Source organism: Phaenicophaeus curvirostris, chromosome 8 (genome assembly GCF_032191515.1).
Source record: "Phaenicophaeus curvirostris isolate KB17595 chromosome 8, BPBGC_Pcur_1.0, whole genome shotgun sequence".
Taxonomy (NCBI): domain Eukaryota; kingdom Metazoa; phylum Chordata; class Aves; order Cuculiformes; family Cuculidae; genus Phaenicophaeus; species Phaenicophaeus curvirostris.
Window position 1 is genome coordinate 17,718,242 of NC_091399.1, and position 20,144 is coordinate 17,738,385.

Below are 20,144 nucleotides of genomic sequence, written 5' to 3' on the forward strand. Positions count from 1 at the left end.
GAGACAGATCCTTCACCACATCCCGTGGTAGAAATGGTTCTGCGATGACAGCCCCTGCGATTCTTCTGTGATAAAACAGACACAGGGAGAGTTTGCATGGATTTTCTGCTGGAGTTTAAATACAACTTTTCTACCTTAATCGTAGATTTTCCAAGTAGAGCCTTTGCCTTCCTGCTCTGGATGTGTTCAAAACGGATTTATTACAAGTTTTAATGTCTTTAGGAAGTTGTTTATGGGAACATTTCTTGCTCTTCCCTTCATATTTTTCTGTTGAGTGTGCAGAGTAAGGATTTTTTTTCCACCTTCCCCCTTTTCTCTCTCTTGCAACAATTTCACCTTCTTTCACAATCTCAAAAGGAACATGTTTTCATTCCTGATAACCTTCTGTACTTTTTAATCTGTGTCGGTTTAGAAGGCAATTTGTTTGTCCCAGAGCGTTGGTTTCTCAATGTTTATTGAGACAATTTATAGTTACGTATTTTAAAACTTGCTTGGATTAATTTATTGCTGTTTTCAGCAGATTCTTAGCTGCTAAACTGATAATGCTCCTCACAACAGACCCTCCCCACATACATTGAGAATTTGCTGGTATTCTTTCAGCCTGGATTTTTTTTTTCAGTTAAAAGTGATGTTCTGTAGCATGAAGAAATCATAAATCAAATTTTTTTATTTGTAATTCTGCGTATTACCTTGCACTTGCCCTTGTTGAACCTCATGAGGCTCGCACAGGCCCACTTCTCCAGCTGGTCCAGGTCCCTCTGGATGACATCCCGTCCTTCTGGTGTGACAACTGCACACCAGGTTATTTTAGATTTGTTTTTTTTGAAGAGTAAGAAAAAAAAGTAGTCTGTCAGTCATGCCGTAGGAAAATGAGTCTTGTTCATTCTTCAGCATAACAAGGACATGGAAAAAATGTTTCTGATGGAATTTTCGGGCTAGAGCAGTTCTCAGGGTCTTCTTGACAACCAGCCTCGTGTCCTGTGCTTACGTGTTTTTTGACCCCTCACTACAGGAAAGACATTGAGATGCTGGAGGATGTCCTACGAAGGGCAACAAAGCTGGTGAAGTCTTTAGAACACAAGGGTTGAGGAGTGGCTGAGGCAGCTGGGGTTGTTCAGCCTGGAGAAGAGGAGGCTGAGGGGAGACCTCATCGCTCTCTACAGCTGCCTGAAAGGAGGTTGTAGCGAGGTGGATGTTGGTCTGTTCTGCCTGGAAAATGGCCTCAAGATGCGTCAAGGGGGATTTAGGTTGGATATTAGGAGGAACTTCTTTGCTGCAAGGGTTGTCAAGCACTGGCAGAGGCTGCCCGGGGAGAAGGTTGAGTCACCATGCCTTGAGAAGTTTAAAAGACGAGTAGATGTCCTACTTGGGGATATGGTCTAGTGGCGGGCTTAGCAGGGCTGGATGGATGGTTGGACTCAATGATCTTAAGGGTCTTTTCCAACCAAAACCATTCTATGATTCTGTGGTGTCAGAACTTCTTTTTCCAGAAGCCCTCCCCACACCACAGGCTAACCTGGGTGTTGTACCACGTTTGTTCTGTCTATAAAGTGATGTTGTCACTGACCTTAGGAGATTTATCCTTGATTTGGGGGAAGGGACGTTGCATCCAACTTTTTTCATGCTGTTTGAAAAACAAAAATACCGATTTACAAACATGACGTCCGTGGCAGACGGAGGGTGTTGTGGAGGGGTTCTGGAGTGCCCCGAAAGCCCGTGCCAGAATGGGTCAGTGTCACTGCCTTTATTATCTTTCTACATGTGCTGAATAGCTTTTAAATACAACATGTTGTTCTAATGCGTGCGTGCATTTTAAAGATACGTTGCCTTTTGTTTCTCCTAGGCGTACTCTGTCTATGACGAAGACATCGGCTATTGCCAGGGGCAGTCTTTCCTTGCAGCTGTGCTTCTACTGCATGTGAGTTAATTGCAAAATGAAAGCTTTGATATTTGAAACCAAAGCAGCTTTAAAATCAGTAGCACTGTAACATGTTATTTGACAGATATTTACTGTTGTTTATTTGCCTGTATTCATTTTCCCCTTGTTGCTTTTTGGCAAGTAGTGACTAATGGCTTCTCTCTTGATGAATGTAGATTTCCTTTATCTAGGAGAGATCCATTAAATCGTCAAGTACTTCTGTGTCAAAACCTGAAACTGATTTGTTACATATGAATATTTCCTTTTAATCTAGTTGTCACGTAGGTGAACTCCCTACGGGAAGTTAACTTTGGAGATATTCTCAGAGTAGCTACCCAGAGCAAGCAGGCTCATTAATTTTCAGCGAGACGTTTTCTCCCAGGGCCATTTTATAACATCTGAGTCAAAGCTGAATTTTAACCTTGATATTTTAGCCTGTAACCAAAAACTGTACAAACTTTGATCTGTCACTTCCTACATATAGACGTGCATGTAAAGTATATATAGATAAACACACAGTTCTTATACTTGCAAGACACTTCACCCTTGATGTATCACAGTGGAGGAGCAGTAGATTCAAGCAGCATGGATATCGTAAAGAGTATCTGAATAAACTACCCAAAACTCCAACTCTCACTCAGGCTCTTGCCTGCACTTTCTGTCAGGCTTTAATTATTGAATTATTAATCATGGTTGAAATACACTTCAGGTTGTGGTTTTGGGTCGGCTGCTGATGGTGTCTGTGTTACATGTACACTTCCTAAGGCATCTAGCACTCAAATTCAGGTTAATTGAAGTGGTAATTCCTAGTGAGATCTGTGACTCCATGAAAACTACATGACACACAGGGACAGCGTTACAGAGAGGCTTTTGATTCTTCCCAGGGAGGGTGGTGAGGCCCTGGCCCAGGTTGCCCAGGGAAGCCGCTGCTGCCCCATCCCTGGAGGTGTTCAAGGCCAGGTTGGATGGGGCTTGGACGCCCTGATCCGGTGGGAGGTGTCCCTGCCCGTGGCAGGGGGTTGGAACTGGATGATCTTGTAAGTCCCTTCCAACTCAAACCTTTCTGTGAATCTTCAGAGGTAAGCCTGAATTAGGCACATTATCGCAGTCCCCCATACACTGCAAATTAGCTTGTCTAACAGTTATTTTGCAGTTAAATTAACTTTTTACTCAGAGCTCCGCTGGAAGAAGAAGCTCTTTTGGTACCAGAGCTGTTTAGAAATGAGCGGGTGTCCCGTTCTGAACATTTGACTAACGCCTCAGCTCTTCTCCCTTGCTTGAACGCTGTCATTCCTACAGAGAGTCAGCTTCGTGCTGTGTTTCTGGAGTCAGAAACTGCCTTGTACACAGGGAATACTGAATGGCAATGACACTCATTTTAATATGCCCTTTATAACGTTTGCTTTCATAATAGGATATTAAACTGAAATAATCAGAGAAAGAGGGGAAGGGAAGCAGTCTCAATGAGCTCATGTGTGTTGGGAGCTTCCCGGGATGCCGTCAAACTCATGTTTTTCTCAGATTCTCCAACCAGTCTGTACGCTGTGAGTGCTTGTAAGACCCTCTCTAACTCTTCGGTCTCTGCATGGATTTCTAGACCTGTTCCTTTCCCACTTTTCTGGGACAGGGGATCCTTTCTCTTCAGTGTAGGTGTGATTCAGGGATGGTTGGGTAGCCTGAACCTCCATCCTGGCTTTTTGTGATTTTGCTGCTTTGATGACATTCCCTTCAAAGGCGAGTGGGTAACTTGTAATCACAGGGGGCCATGTTGCCAACTCTGATTGTTTTATGCCAAGTCTCACAAGTATTTGACTTTTTCGTTCTTGCTGTCTGCACCTCAGAGTCATTGCTATGTGAAAACCTGAAATGTAATTAAAAAAACAGAAAAATTTCTGGGTTTCGTGATTCCAAGAAAAGTTAATTAAAGGCAATTATCTAAATTCTAAAAATCAGAATGGAAGTGCCAGGTTGGATGGGGCTTGGAGCCCCCTGATCCAGTGGGAGGTGTCCCTGCCCATGGCAGGGGGTGGAACTGGATGGGCTTTGAGGTCCCTTCCAACCCAAACCGTTCCATGATTCTGTGATTCTATGAAAAAAGTATTTTGTTTAAAATAAACAAGAAATGAAAACTTGATATATGAATTTGAATACTTGGGGTTGATAATACTGGAGAATTTCCAACCACTGCGAGCAAGGACTTGGTGCCCTCTGCCTGTAAACGACTTCGGTGTCTTACTAACCTCTGTTCCCTCTCCCCATCTCGGGGGAGGAATGACTGTCAATGCACGTGTGTCTGATTGAGCATGCAAGGTAGGTGTGCTTGTGCATGAACATCTGTCCTTTTATTAGAAATAATTGTTACCTTACAGAAAAAAAAAAATCACAAAGAAATGTGCATTCATCATTTTGTAGAGCAGATTCAAGGCTTTTGCTTAGGATAAAACTATTCTTCCCTTTACTTTGTCTGCAGCTTTTATCTGCTGTCGGTAGTGATCGTTCCATCCCGATAGAATTGTGATAAAGAGCTTTGAGAATTCTCAGAGCTTTTCCTGGGTGAATCTAAGCCTGGATAGGGAGCTACAGCTGCTCTGGCAGCTCTTTCTGCTAACCGGTTACTTTCAGAAATGCTGTCTGACAGTGAAAAAGAGTCTGCCCTTGGCCCTGGAGACGGGCAGCAGTCGTAGGCTGAGCCATAAAAGATGAAGCCCTGGAGGTAAATATCAAGAGGCTAAAATTCTCTTTGAAGGAAACAGGGGTTGCTGATATTGGATAAGGGGTTGGCGAGAAGCTGAATGACTGAATATACTAAAAGGTCAAGAGTTGTCCTCCTTGATACTCATTAATTGTTTTCAGTTGTTACAATCTGGTGCCTGCAAAAAAAAGTTGTTTTCAAAGAAAACCTGATTTGGCATCTGCAGTGACTCTGCCTGTTTTATTGTGTTACCTGAAGGCACTGGGAAGGGGAGAGGTATCTTATCAGTAGAGATGTGATGGCACAGGGGTTCCCACAAATGCAGCATCAGTTGGGCTCAAGCCAACCAACATAACCTCAGAGTGGCTCACCCAGCTTGTCCTTCAGCTCTGCCTTCAGCCCTGTTGGGTGAGAAACATTGGTCAGTGAAATAGAGATGGTGGATATGGGGCTTCTGAAAAAGTCGCGATGTTCATAGATGGGTTCAGCCCTCCTGAGCTCAGAAGCTGGTTTTAGAGGCAATATTTTTTTTGTTGTTCTTCGTTGCGAGAAACCTGATTTGAGAGAGCTGGTGTCCTGAGGCTGGGATGAAAGTAGATCGGAATTAGTTTCACTAAGGGCTGCTTATACCTTAGTGTTCCTGAATTTTCCCTTTTGACCAAGTCTCTCTCAGTAGAAATCACTGCCACGAGTTGTTGTCTTCTTTCTTTCTTCTTCTTTTTTTCCTTTTAATTGTTGTTGTGTAGCTGACGGTTGTGTGCTGGTTGTTCTTCCATCTATTTGGCTGAAAGAATGCTGGTGGCAGTTGTGCTGCTGTAGTGTGCTTACGTGGGCCTGTGATACGATCCCACCGTTTCTTCAAAGAAGGTCTTACAGAGCCAAATCAAGGTGCTCATCAAGGACAAGAGTGCCTTTGAGATTTTAGTTGCTTAATTCTGCATTCAGAGTGCTTTGCTGAAAATGTTAATATATCCCTCGTTCTGAATTCATCATGCATAAGGGATTTTAGCATGTGTGTTTGTGTAAGGAATTTCCAGCCTCAGCTCAGTTTTTAAAATTATATTTGTGTATTTTTCCAAACAGATGCCGGAGGAGCAGGCGTTCTGTGTGTTTGTGAAAATAATGTATGACTATGGCCTGAGGGACCTCTACAGAAATAACTTTGAAGATCTCCATTGCAAATTTTTCCAGCTGGAGAAGTTAATGCAGGTGGGGCCAGGGTGACCCATCCTTCTTCTTTCATAAATGGCAACGCTGGCATGAAGACGAGGTTAATGCTTTGCTTCCTTAAGCTACTGGACAATAAAACCCCTGTCCTTTTAGAGCAGGGGTAGGACCAAAGCAGGGAAGTTGAATATCTGGATCCAAGCATTGTGAATCAGATTTATTTCTAATTCCTTCTGTCTCTCGAACAGCAACCTCGTTGCCAATCTTTGTGTCCAAGCAGAGCAGGTATCTGGCTTTTTCCCTCTTTCTGTTTGTGCACCTTCTCTCTTTCCGATTTTGTGATGCTGCTTAGTGAGAATGTCTCTGTTTTATTAAGGCCAGAATATCTTTTGGACTGCCACAAGTGCCCTACTTTCTCTGAGTTATGTTGGTGGTTAAGAGGTCTGGCAAATCAGGACATCCTGATGCTTATGAAATACAAATCGAGTCTGGGTCATTTGGTAAATTTTACTGTGTTTTCAATACATTGCTCCTTTTTTTTTCAGGCAGAATTATTTCATAGTCAGAGCAACTTAACCTAAATAGACGGCTGCAGGTTTTACACGTTGTTGTTCTGACTAATAGGGAGTCACTAACAGTTCATTAAGCTTTGACCTGCAGTTCTGTTAGCACAGTGGAAGGCAGTTATGAACATAAATACCTCTGTGAGATACATCAAACCCAAACAAAACAGACTGCAGTTAATTTAATGATCTTTTTTTCAGATGTCAAATTGCACGTATTTCCTGCTCGGTGGAGTAGACTCCATAACTAATTAATTTGCTACTTAGCTTTGGCATATGGTCTTCTCAACATTTCCATTTACTTTATTAACTGAATATGAATACATCATCAGCGTACGGTAGGATTAGCAGTGCTTTGCTTGTGTTGCTTACATGTGCTCCTACTGAGAGGAGCCATCTCATGCTTTCTTGCTTTCAAGCTCTGCAAGGTGAGCTCCTCGCTCTGGTACCCTTTGGTTTTTTAGCAGAAGCATTTATAGCAAGATACAGCAAAGGAATAACTTAAAATATACAGTATGCCTGACACAGGTTTCACAACAGCCCTGCCTTTTAGATTTTGTAATTTCTCAGGATAAACTCAGCGCATCGTTTGCTACCGTGACAGAATTCACAGGGGCTGTCTTCCTAAAAGTTGTAACCACGGGCACTGGAATTTATGAAGAAACAGATTTCCATTGCTTAGAAGTATCCCGGATTCCACTTTGTTGTGTTTTCAGTGTTTAGCAACCTGGTACTTACTGGCGGTGTAGAGGATGAGCTGGGATTAGTGAGTAATACTGAAGCATTTGTTTTTCCCTTTACTCTAGGAGCAGCTACCTGACTTGTACAGCCATTTCTCAAACCTCAATTTGGAAGCTCATATGTATGCATCCCAGTGGTTCCTCACTCTGTTTACTGCCAAGTTTCCACTCTGCATGGTCTTCCACATCATTGACTTACTCCTCTGTGAGGTAAAAAAAAACTTGAATCAGAAAGCCCTTCCTTCACCCCCTGAATGTTTCTCCTTTTTTAGTTTCATTTTGTTGGAAGAATTTACTGTTTGATTGCAAAAATGTGTGTAACTAAGTTCTGTAAAAAATGTGGTTTAATTGAAGAGATGTTGGGTGAAATGCTGATTTCATTTTAAAATTAGAGTTGTGGATCGCCTCATCCTTTGCTAAGGGATCCAGCAAAGAATATCTGATGCTCACAGCTGTTCTCTGTTTAATTTCTTAAATAATTTATTCAAAGTTAGGAATTCTAATTTCTTGGAGATACCCAGTAGTAAAGCCTAGCAGGCTTTTAGAGGGAAAGCTCTCCAAATTGCCTGATGCAGAGTGTCCAAAGACAGTAAGGGTTTTAGCTGGTGCTTTGATGGCCTGATATTAAACAAACAGCAAGAACTGCCAAGCAGCACAAGTCAGTGAAGCACTTTCCTTTTGCTTTTCACCCTGCTATTCCAAGTGAGGAATGCCTTGCTCCAGATACAAAGTGATGTGTTTCTGCACTGGAGGTGTGTCTGCACTCCTTTCAAAACCACAGACTGAATAGTCTGGAATGGTTGATGGTTTGATGGGAATGGTTGGACTCGATGATCCAGTGGGTCTCTTCCAACCTGGTGATTCTATGATTCTATGATTTTATCAATGTTTCTTTTGTACAATACCGGTACTTCGTTTGGTCTCTGGGAATTCAGAGCATCCGTGGAATTAAACCTGGTTTTGAACCTGCCACTGATTTCCTCTCTGATTTAATTGGATCATAAATGTGAAAAAACAGAAATAAAATAATTGAGAGCATCTCTTCTGCATGCCGGCGCTCACTTATCAAAAACAGGGTGGTTAATACTGCCAGATGTCCGAGTCAGTGCGAAAGGTGGCAATGATGGAGTGATTTCCGTTTCAGATAAATATCTGAGCTCTGTTTCTTTCACAATGTCGTGATTATTTTGAGCAAGCAAAAAGAAAAAACAGAAAAGGTGCTAGTTTTCCTGCTCTTTGTCCTCTACTTTGGTCGCGTGGTAGGTGAACACAACCTCTTGATCGCTTTTGAACCGTTGGTGGGTTCATTTTCGGAACGAGCTTCTGCTGTGGATTTGATCACTCTATGCCAGTTCAGTTTGTTACTTAGTTCTGATCCTGACGTAGAGCTGCACACTGAAATGACCCTTTTAAGACATTGTTTGTCAGGAAGTACAAAATATCATTTCATAGTGGTGTTCTTGTGATAGTGGCACAGTTACATCCTGTCTGAAGCTCTCACGCTCGTTATTATATTAAGCTTGATGATAAAATACACTGAAGAAGTCTTTTAATCGGGGCCAATACAGATTGAATAGTAAGAATGAAAAAAAGAACCAAATTCTAAAATGTTTGCATTCGTCTTGCATCTGTCAGTGTTTATCTCGGCATGTCTGAAGGAATTACTCTGGGAAAGAAGGTGAAAGGATCCAAGGAGAATGTGAGACAGAGCAACACCAGAGTCTGCTCGAGACAGGGAAACTTGTTAGCTGTGTGATCACACAAAGCTAAAGGAGATGTTTGTAAAAGAGCTGAAAATAAACCCGTGTTCAGTTCTGGAGTCCTCAGCACAGGAGGGACATGGAGCTGTTGGAGCGAGTCCAGATGAGGCCACGGAGATGATCCGAAGGCTGGAGCACCTCCTGTATAAGGACAGGCTGAGAGAGTCGGGGTTGTTCAGCCTGGAGAAGAGAAGGCTGTGGGGAGACCTCAGCACAGCTTCCAGTGCTGAAAGGGGCTGCAGGAAAGCTGGGGAGGGGCTCTTTACAAGGGAATGCAGTAATAGGATGAAGGGGAATGGCTTTAAATTGAAGAGGGCAGATTTAGATTAGACATTAGGAAAAAATTCATCACGATGACGGTGGGGAGGCCCTGGCCCAGGTTGCCCAGAGCAGTGGTGGCTGCCCCATCCCTGGAGGGGTTCAAGGCCAGGTTGGAAGGGGCTTGGAGCCCCTGATCCCATGGGAGGTGTCCCTGCCCATGGCAGGGGGGAAAAGCAAACATTCCTGAGCAGAGGACTAGAATCCTGTTGGGGAGATGTCTGTTCAGTCAGCCGCCAGAAGGTGGAATGGAGCAGTCAAAATTTGTTTTGTCTGCATGACTTGTTCTTTGCTTTATCTCTGGACAAACAGCATGCCTGTAGTTCCAGCAACTGGAAGGAGGAAAAAACAGTTGCAGCTGCTAACAGTGGAACATATTCTTCTGCAGAAAGAAAGCCTCCGAAGAGCAAAAAGCCTTTGAAGTGAACTGTCTTGTGTTCTTAAAAACAAGCTTCTAGCTTTTGTGTTAATTTGTCATAGACACAGATGAATTTTAAATAGCCGTCAGCTTCCTTCCTGGCTGTGTAGTCTCCACATCCCTGTCTTGCCTATCGTTGACAAAATGTTAGCATCCAATGCAACTCTTACATAAAAGAAAATAATTAAGGGAAGAAAACTAGTTAAAACCATTGCTGAGTGGGTGCTGCCAGTCAATCATTCCAAGGGAGCTTCTCCAGTCCCCGTGACTACATTTGAATTATGGATGAACAGTTTGTGTCAACCAAAGGTTTTTTTGGATGGGATTTGACTTTTTAGTTCTTGACCAAGCCCGGAGGAGTGAAATCGATCCTTATGGATACTCTTTAACTCTCAGTCCAGAGAGGAAAAATACTTCTTGGAAGGCTTGTTGTCTCACAGGGAGGCACGATTCCCTCCCTTGCACACGTGGTGGAACGGTAACGCTCAAGGCAGGGAGAGGGCCTCTGGGGTGGGAGGATATCCAGAGAGGGGAAGCCTATGAGAAAGGAGTTAAATTTATGGGGGGAATTAAGTGTTATTGAAAAATCTTAAAAATTCTATCAAATTCTGTGTCAATACAGACGAGGTCTTTTCCCCATTCCCACATTAAATATGACTTGATAGAACAGTTTTATTTAATTTTATACAAATATGGGACTTGCTGTGGCCTCTGTGATTGAATCCTTTTATCCTGTTGCCTTCCTCTGACCTATTTATTTTTAATCTGTCTTCTGGCTGTGGAGAATGTGATTCCATGCCCAAATTGCCCACATTTCCATAGAGTCATAGAGTAGTTTGGATTGGAAGGGACCTTAAAGATAATCTAGTTTCAACCTCCCTGCGATGGGCAGGGACATCTCCCACTAGAATATTGTCTCAATAACTGTAGGAGGGAATCTGTGCCCCATCCTGACCTAGAAATGGTTTTAATTCTTTATATTTGCTATGGCAGATGCTTGAAGAACATTCTGGGCTTGCAAGCAGGCCCTTCCCAGTGTTGTGGGATGTGCCGTAAGGCTTTGCCTGCTTGTATAAATGCACAAACCTCTTGATCTAGTTGAGACTTTGCGTGTGATTACAGCAAACTGCGTGGTTTTGAGCCTGGCTACGTAGATAAAACTTACCCCGTCAGCATCAGCTGGAGATCTTCCTACAAAGCTCCTTTTAGCTGCCTGCATCTACTGCTTCATCTGTCTCCTCTCCTTTTGCTATTTCTGTTTGCGTTGAAGAACAACTTTGTTGATGAAATTCAGAGCTGTATTTGGACTTGTCAGTCTTCTCTATCAATGTGACATGATGTCATCGAACACTTTGTGAGCCTGCTCTGTTCTGCTCTCTCTTTTTGTTCAGTGTATAGATTATTTATTTAAAGTCGTGCTCAGAAAGGGCAGCTCATCCAGGTAAAGCGCGTGGTGCTTAGCCAGAGCGGTGCCCAGCGCAGAGCAGCACCTGGGTCAGGCTATGCAATATCCAAGAGTTGACACTGAACTTCATTTTGCATTTTAAAATTTGCAGTTTAAAAGGAAGATATGTAGTTTAAAAGCACTGAATAAGTTACCTTAAATAGGCATTTAGAAGAGAAAAAAATCCCAAACCAGTTGGCAGACAATTTAGAAGTATTTAATTTTTAGATTTTCATTATTTTTTTCTGCTTAAAAGAGAAAATACTTCATGCAGGTGTGATATACACAGTGCTGCCAAAACTAAAAGAAGCTCAAAGCTCAAGCTGTCATTCCATTATTAACCTAGAATTTTGAGATGCTATTAGTAAGCTTCATTTTAAGTCGATCTGGCTATTTCTGTGTGCAGTTCTTGGGGAATGAAAATACTTAAGGGTTATGTTTCTCTTCTTTTAGGGAATACATAAAAACCCCACACTACTTGCTGCCTTTTTTGAGCTAGGACAGATATTTGTATATTTTAGGGTCAGTGATTACATAGCTTTGTTACAGAAATTAATAGTTTGACTGCTAAGACGCTGTTCTCTGATCAAAACCAGATAGAAAGGGATGCAACTGATTATTTATCAGTTTTGAATATGAAATAATCTTATGTCACAGATAACAGAGAAGTGAAACTGCCTTTTCGTGGGACCACAGAGCAGCACGGTGGGAGGTGTGAGAGCTGGAAGCTAGGTCCTGTCACTCCTTGACCTTTATTTATCAAGCATTGCAGTCAGAACTTGTATAAAATCACTTTTATAATCGGTTTGGAGAAGTTCTCCATGGTGATGAGGACTGCTGGACGTTTTTAAAGATCTTTGTAAAATGCGAGCGCCTTGGTGCTGGTGAGCGAGCACCGCGGCGCGACCGGGACGTGGCACCGCATTGTGTGGATTGTGGTTCCTGGGAGCGCCGCTTCGGAGCGAAACACTGAAAATCTTGCAGGAATTCTAACTATTGGCGCTGAAGGGTTGATTTCTGTCTTATGTGTGTCTTGCTGAAGAATGGATGTGCCAGGAAACACTGCGCCGTATGGTATCGCTCAGACGCTAAGCCCAGTCTTCTCTGCCTGTTAGTACTAACCGAGTAGGAGATACCATAATAGCCTGCTATTTTTTATCTGTCACTGTCACATACTTCTGTGACGCCTTCAACGGGTTGAGAAGGAACAGATTAACGTTTTAATTTATTAAACTTCCTCAGGAATCAAGTCAGGAACAAGCCCACTTCTTCTGTAAACCTACACTCAGACGAAATGCGAATTAAATAAAATGCCGTGTGCCGTTGTTTATCTTCTGTAGATCTACAGGAGAAAAAAAATTGGACTGTTTGGAATTACCTGTTGTTGACACGTTGTCTGCATTTGTTAACCCTTTCGGCTGTGAGGGGTTTAATAAGTCTTACAAAACAGCAGATTGAGTTTTCTAGAAATAAAATCTCTCGTAGTATAGCGTAGGTATAGTTCTGTGCTGAACCTGCCTGCGTTAGTGCAGTGCTCTGTGCAGACGTGAAGTCGGTGTCATCCACGTGAGCTGGAAAAGGCTGTGGGGGCAGGTGTTTGTTTCCTTTCTTCCGAATACAGGCGATTCGACTGTGGTGTTTGGACTGCAGCTCTCCTCTTCGCCATCGCTCTCTGCCTGCTCACTTTCCTTTTTGAAGTCTGCATCAGCCATGACTGTTTCATGTAAAGAGGCCGGAAAGGATTTCTTTCTGAGACTGCTGGCTTTTGATTAATTAAAGAAGAGGGAGAATAGGTTGTCTCAGACTCCAACTGGAAGACTGGAGTTTGAATGTCCAGTGGTATTGCTGGTTTGTTCCATTCAAGCGTATGCTGATGTGTCAGCCTTTATAACCTTTTTCTGTTGCGAGAACTTGAGATGTGCGATGGTGTTAGCTCAGGTTTCCTGGCCCTGGATGTTTTGCTTTTAGTATTTAGCGTTTAGCCTTTAGTGTTGCCCCTCTGCTCTGCTTTGCTCTAGTGAGACAACACCTGGAGTCCTGCGTCCAGCTCTGGAGCCTTCAGCACGGGAAGGACATGGAGCTGTTGGAGCAGGTCCAGAGGAGGCCACAAAAATGATCAAAGGCCTGGAACACCTCCCCTCTGAAGAGAGGCTGAGGGAGTTGGGGTTATTCAGCTTGGAGAAGACTGAGAAGACCTTATTGTGGCCTTTCAGTACCTCAAGGGGGCCTGTAAGAAAGATGGGAAGTTAGGAAAAAATTCTTTACAGAAAGGGTCATTGGGCACTGGCAGAGGCTGCCCAGGGAGGGGGTTGAGTCACCTTCCCTGGAGGGGTTTAAGGGACGGGTGGACAAGGTGCTGGGGGACATGGTTTAGTGTTTGATAGGAATGGTTGGACTCGATGATCCGGTGGGTCTCTTCCAACCTGGTTATTCTGTGATTCTGTGATTCTGTGAAACGTGTTAGCAGGGTCTGTAGCAATGGGACAAGGGGTGATGGTTTTAAACTAAAAGAGAAGAGGTTTATACTAGATATCAGCAAGAAATTGTTTACACTGAGGGTGGTGAAACACTGGCACAGGTTGCCCAGAGAGGTGGGGGATGCCCCATCCCTGGAAACGGTCGAGGTCAGGTGGGATGGAGCTCTGAGAAACCCGATGCAGTTGAAGATAACCCTGCCTGTGGCACGGGGGTTGGAACTGAATGGCCTTGGTCCCTTCCAGTCCAAACCATTCTGTGATTCTATGATTTAGATTAGTTTTTTAAATCCATGCTGAAATTACTTTTAGCGTGATTGTCTGATGACTACAGCTGTATTCCACTGTGGATTTTTCAGTACCAGAACAGAAGTACAAAGAAATGGTAAAGGATGTAATATTTGATTGTGTGTTGGATGGAACTTTTCTGATTTTTTCTACATAGGTATGTTTAAAACTTTTAGATCAGAATGATGAAGAATTATAAGTTATTTTCAAACTGAAAGTCGTAAGATATATTAGGTGTTTGGATATACAATTCCAATCAACAGCAGAATTATTGGATGTATGTAATGCAGTGTTACTGCTGCAGGAACAGCGGGAGACAAAACATTCTATTCAGTTCTGAAGCAACGCAGAATTTATAATAATTCAAGCTTGGGCTGAGGAGAAGAGCATTTTAATGGAGTACATCTAAGAGGTTCTTGGAGAGTTTAACATAACCCTTTACACTATGTTCTCCAGCTGTTCCTGTGAGCATCCGTAATTTATGTATCTTTCGTTTGTAGCTGCAGCTTATTTATCCCCAGAAAACCAAGGCTGGTGATAAATGCTCAGCACGAGCAAAGGAAAAACAGTTTCACAACAATCTGCAACTCGAGATAACTCACGTGAACAGCAGGCATCTGTTAAACATCATGGTCCGAAAGAGTTGAGGCTGCTCCTAGTTGGGACAGTGTTTTAATCCACAAGTGAAAAGTTACTGAAGATGAGGGACCAGAGCCAGGGGAGAGACATCCAGTGCCGTGTCACAGCGTAATCTGCATTACCTTCCCCAGTGTGACCGAGATATTTTAGCCACTTACTAGTTGCTGTTCACTTGGTTGGTTTTTCGAGGAATACAGTAAATTTCCATAATGCTTACTTAACACCAGTGCCATCTGCTGTATCTGAATACCAGCGTATTCTAAGCAGCCTTGGCAGAGCTCAAAAAGTGCTCCAGAAATAACTGCAGGGAAGCATCACAAATGGGAGAGTGATATTCCGTGAGCAAATACGGGAAATGAAGCTAATTTGGGGACTCTATCTAAAAAAGATGGTAGCGTGGTCTGCCTCTGCCAAAACGCTTTCCATTCTGTTGTGCTTGGAATCTGAGGCTGGACTGGATTTTCTGAGTATGTAAAATCAAAAGATGAACTTTGCATTTGCGTCATTGTTGGAAGATGAAGGTGAAGGTGTAGAGAGGCAAGGGCCAGGCCTATGGTGTGGCAGAGAAAGGGTGAAGATGAAGAATGAACGCTCGGAAGGAGATAAGATGGAGTGCAGGGAAGCAGGATGTTGGTTGCTACAAGGTGAGGGAGGTGATTCTGCCCCTCTGTTCCTCTCTTGTGAGATCTCATCTGGAGGATTGTGTCCAGTTCTGGAATCCTGAGCATAAGAAGGAGATGAAGCTGTTGGAACGGATCCAAAGGAGGCTACAAGGATGATCTGAGGGCTGGAGCACCACCCATACAAGGACAGGCTGAGAGTTGGGGTTGTTCAACCTGGAGAAGAGAAGGCTCCAAGGAGACCTTAAAGCGACCTTCCAGTGCCTGAAGGGGCTACAACAAAGCTGGGGAGGGGCTGTTTACAAAGGCTTGGAGTGATAGGATGAGGGGCAATGGGTATAAACTGGAGAGGGGCAGATTTAGACTAGACATAAGGAGGAATTTCTTCACTATGAGGCAGTGGCCCAGGTTGCCCAGAGAAGCTGTGACTGGAGGTGTTCATGGCCAGGTTGGATGGGCCTTGGGCAGCCTGATCCTGTGGGAGGTGTCCCTGCCCATGGCAGGGGGAAACTGGATGATCTTTAAAGTCCCTTCCAACCCAAAGTATTCTATGATTCTATGATTCAAAGCAGGGATGCATTTTTCTATGTGTTACATCACCACATGTAGAGAGGGAAGGAGGTCTGGCTCTCTCTTTCAAGAGATGTTCTGACCCCCCCATCTTGTCTTTTCTCACAAAGATTGGGGTCAGGAAGGTTCCTCTCCTCTGAGCATCTCTAACTATTCTCTGTTTCCATATGAGAGCTGGTGGAGCTTTCTATCTACAGAGATATGCGGCTGCTTTTTCTGTCCTGGTTGTGTGTGTTTGGTAAAGTCCTTGATGCTTGGCGTGGATTCGGGCCTGTTTCTATGTCTCCATGTTAATCAGGTTTGGAAAGAGCGAAAGGAATGTCTAAACCCCCTGTAACAGAAACCTTTGAAAACCAGAGGAGTAATATTCATGTATTGCTTGGTGAAGCAAATGGAGAAACTGTGTTGTTGGGAACGCTCCGCTGCAGAAACACGAGTGTCAGGGAGTGGTCTGATATCTGGAAATGGCTTAAAATTCTGCGGCTGTGGTTTCTATTCCTTGAGAACAGTCACGAAAGCTGGAGAGAAAAAAGTACTGATCTCATAGTGCTCTTCACCTTCATTCAGCCAGAGCAGCATTGCAGCAGCAGATTACGTGAAAGTCACCCCAAACATGTAAATACTCACTGGTACTCCTAAATCCCATTTATTTCCTTTAAAAGCAACCAACCAAACAACATTTCATGCTAAATCACATTCATACAGGTTCGTGGGTGCCTTGTAGTATTTGTCATCTGCCTTTTCCTGCTGCAAAACACAGAGAAGTGGCACAACGAGTCCCGAATCCTGTGGTGCCGTTTTTGCTGTCTCCCTGTTTTCTGCTTACCTAATAATTCAGTCAACTGGTTTAATTTGGTTTGTGCGCTGTTCGCAGCATCACAGTCTCAAGGTGGAGTTTTCTATAGTTTCTTTACTCCTTTCTTGTCTTATAGTGTTTTCTTGGTGAGTTTTTGTAGTAGGCAGTGTATGTGGAGCCCCTGGGGAAGTCCTGTCTGAGGCTTCTTGCCCCATGTATGTTAGCAAAAGATCACTGTGCAATTTTTCTCGTTTTTTCTCTCTAATATAACTGTTCGGTCTGCTCATACGAAGCTATTTCATGTTGTGCCCTGTTTGAACAAGTTAACCGTTCTGTCCCTTAGTTGTCTTGTCATTGAACTGGAATAAAGGCACAAGCTCTACAAACTGGATCAGAGCAGAAGATGTTAATGAGCAGGCGTAGCCTCCAGAGCGTGCTCCAACTCTGCATTATTTACAAAGAGAAATTTGAGCTTCAGACCATATATTTATGTTGTCAGCAAATAAATACATTTGTGACATTCCTAAAGATTATTGTGTGCGCTCGACGTATTAGAGTTGCCAAACAAACATTTTGCTGGAAGCAATCCAAAACATAAATAGGATTTTAATTTTCCTTTAGAGTCTGTAACCCCAATTACCCTCTGTAGCTCCTTTGAAAAAGTGTGCGACTCAACTCCTAATTATGAAACCATTTCGAATTACAAAACAATGTCAAATTAACTTCGGATGAATAGCTAATCTTTCTTAAAAAAAAAAAGGGAAATTCAGTTGTTAGAAAGCTGGAACAGGTTGACTGGTTCTCCTAATGGTGTCATGTGAGACTTGTCAGACCTTGAGGAGGAGCTCGGTCGACTTTCAAATGTATCTTCTTTACCTGGTGCTGAACTTGAGAGGATGTTGTATCAGCATCTTCTCTGTTCTCTCCTTCATGTCATGTGTATTTAGGAACAACACCACAGATAAGGACACTAATATTAAATTAATTTTCTGTATATTTTTTAAGAGACTGACTTCCTTTTCTTTGTGAAAATGATGCAGAGGGAATTGCTGTATAACCAGAGGAAGATCTGTCTGATGATCTGGGTTGGAGAGGAAGAGATGCTAGTACTTAATATAACCTACCTGCTCCCAAGGCTTCTGTCATTGGAGAGGAGCTTTAAACCAGGAGATAAATTCCAAAGTTGTTCCCTATGCAATGCTGTCCAGATGCTACATGGTTAAGTTGTTTGCCTAACTCTCTCATCTCCACACTCGGATGCTGAGTTTTGCCAGTACTGCGTGTTAGTTTGCTGCTCCCTTAACTCCTTTATTTCTGGTCCCTGGGTAGCTTTGCTGGGTCACATGGATGGATGTGCCTCCTGACCACCAGCATCCTTTCTCTCACTGAGGTTTCATTGAATACAAACTGGATGCTACAAAATCAACTCTTTCCCAGTCTTTGTCTGTTCTTTGTTCCAATCCTCTTATCAGGCTTTTTCAAAAGTCATCTTCTTTCAGAGTGCAGTGAGGCTCGAAGTGAGGACTCCTCAAAGAGCGCTTCTATCTGCAGAAGCAATCTGGGCTTCAGAGGGAGTTAAGGGGCTGTGAAAATCTCTCAGTAGAAGAGAGTTAAAGTAATAAGATTTCTCCTTATTTTAAGCCAGTCTTCATTTCAGTGAATGTTTCATTGGCAGCTGAAGTGTTTTGTTTTCACAGTCTCGTGAGATGTAGTTTCGCCTACAATCTCTGTCAGAATTTATGTTCTTTTGAAATTGAATCCAAATAAGCAGGTGCTTCTGTGTAGGGCAATCTTCATGAGTTCAGCGGTGACCTTAACAGTGATGGTGAGTGTTCATTCCAGCACTGTCATCCCTGTAGGTAGGATGGGTTCGTGTGCAAATCAATGTCCTTTCTTCTTGAGTTGGTGTTGTCCTATGGAAGTGTGTGTAGAGCAGGGCATGGTCAATGTGGCAGTCAACAGGAGCCATGAGAAGGCTGTCAGGTAGCCTGAACTCTCACATCTCCCCTTTCCTGACCCTTCTCTTATGGTCTTGACTGCAGAATAGTCAAGGGTTGTCTGCTTTGCGAAGTTTCTTCTCCAAAACTCCTGAGCTTAACAAGGTCTCTTAAAACACTCTAGGCCTCTACAAAAGCTTAAGATAGTTCTTAAATAACACTTGCTGGAAGAAAGAAGGTACTGTGCAGATGCTTAAGTGGGCAGATAAGCCTCCGGGAGAGGCTGTCATAGAAATTGCTGGCATCTGCAAAGGGCTAAGTAAAAGCTCCTTGGAGGAGCATCGAATCATAGAATAGTTTGAGTTGGAAGGGGCTTTAAAGCCCATCCAGTTCCACCCCCTGCCATGTGCAGGGACACCTCCCGCAGGATCAGGCTGCCCAAGGCCCATCCAACCCGGCCTTGAACCCCTCCAGGGATGGGGCAGCCACAGCTTCCCTGGGCAACCTGGGCCAGGGCCTCCCCACTCCCATCGTGAAGGAATTCCTCGTGTCTAGTCCAAATCTGCCCCTCTCCAGTTTATCCCCATTGCCCCTCGTCCTGTCACCACAAGCCTTTGTGAACAGTCCCTCTCCAGCTTTCTTGTAGCCCTTTCAGGTACTGGAAGGTCACTTTAAGATCTCCCCAGAGCCTTCTTTTCTCCAGGCTGAACAACCCCAACTCTCTCAGCCTGTCCTTGTACGGGAGGTGCTCCAGCCCTTGTATCCTCTTTGTAGCCTCCTCTGGATCTGCTCCAACAGCTCCGTCTTATTCTTATGTTATTGATTCCAGAACTGGACACAGTACTCCAGATGAGGTCTCACGTATCTGCATGCCTCATTTCTGGGACCCTTGCCCGTGGGCTTTATGGCTGCGAGCTGGGCAGGCTACACGCTCCTCCTTCGGTTACTCCCTGGCAGCAAAGCCTCTCTGGCTGGAAAACAAGAGAATAGCCTCATAACTGAGAAGCAAGGAGAGGTGATGATAAGCCCCTAACCGTTGGGTGTGCCCTTATAACAGTTCTTGTTTTGAAGGTGTATATTTTTAGTCTTGACTGTTGTATGTTAAAGAAAACACGTGTTGAGATAATTATGAACAACTTCAACATTTGCAAATGTTATGATGAGATCTGCATGATATTAAAGCATTTATTTCTAAATGGCTAGTTAAACATAAGACCTTTGGTTTTAAAAAGTAATTATCCAAAGCTTATTTAATACGGTCTCTCTTCTCTTTCCCCCTGTGGATGATTTGTATGTACTCTTCTGTTTCCATTATGAAATTGCTGGAGGGATATTGCTAGCGATGATTTATATGTCTGGTGCATGGTGGTATTTTTGGTCCTTCCAAAAGAGATGGAGAAATTTAAGCTGAATCTTATAAATCAGCGTGTGGTAAATGAAGCAAGATTTTAAGTAAGATATTGTGGAAAAATGAGCTGAGCCTTCCTTTTCATAATCATAATCATTAAACTTGGCCATGTCAGAACTGTCTCGCGTGCATTTGGACTCAAGTACGTAGATCGGTGGTTATAAAATGTGTTGTTAAGATGAGTGAGTAAGGCACCGCTTTTGAAACCCAAAGCATCTTGCTGTAAATCCCAGCGAGAGTAGAAGCCTTTCCGGAGGTTGCCAGATGCCACCTCCAGTTCACTCCATTGCCAGGAGCTGGACTCGTCCTTCAGGTCCAACGCAGCCAAGCTGGTCAGCATCGAACTGCAGCAACTGATGCCTCGGGTCTAAACCATCGTCTCGATTTGGGAG

At 43.5% G+C, this 20,144-nt stretch overlaps 1 protein-coding gene across 3 annotated transcripts in view; it reads left to right on the forward strand.

The window, feature by feature from the left end:
- RABGAP1L (RAB GTPase activating protein 1 like) overlaps nucleotides 1–20,144 on the forward strand; it is a 248,130-nt gene that overhangs the window by 137,989 nt on the left and 89,997 nt on the right. For all 3 annotated transcript variants that reach the window (XM_069862589.1, XM_069862587.1, XM_069862588.1), the window contains 3 exons: nucleotides 1,844–1,918; nucleotides 5,694–5,819; nucleotides 7,147–7,290. In XM_069862589.1, coding sequence (XP_069718690.1) covers nucleotides 1,844–1,918; nucleotides 5,694–5,819; nucleotides 7,147–7,290 — 345 coding nt within the window. The remainder of the gene's footprint in view (nucleotides 1–1,843; nucleotides 1,919–5,693; nucleotides 5,820–7,146; nucleotides 7,291–20,144) is intronic.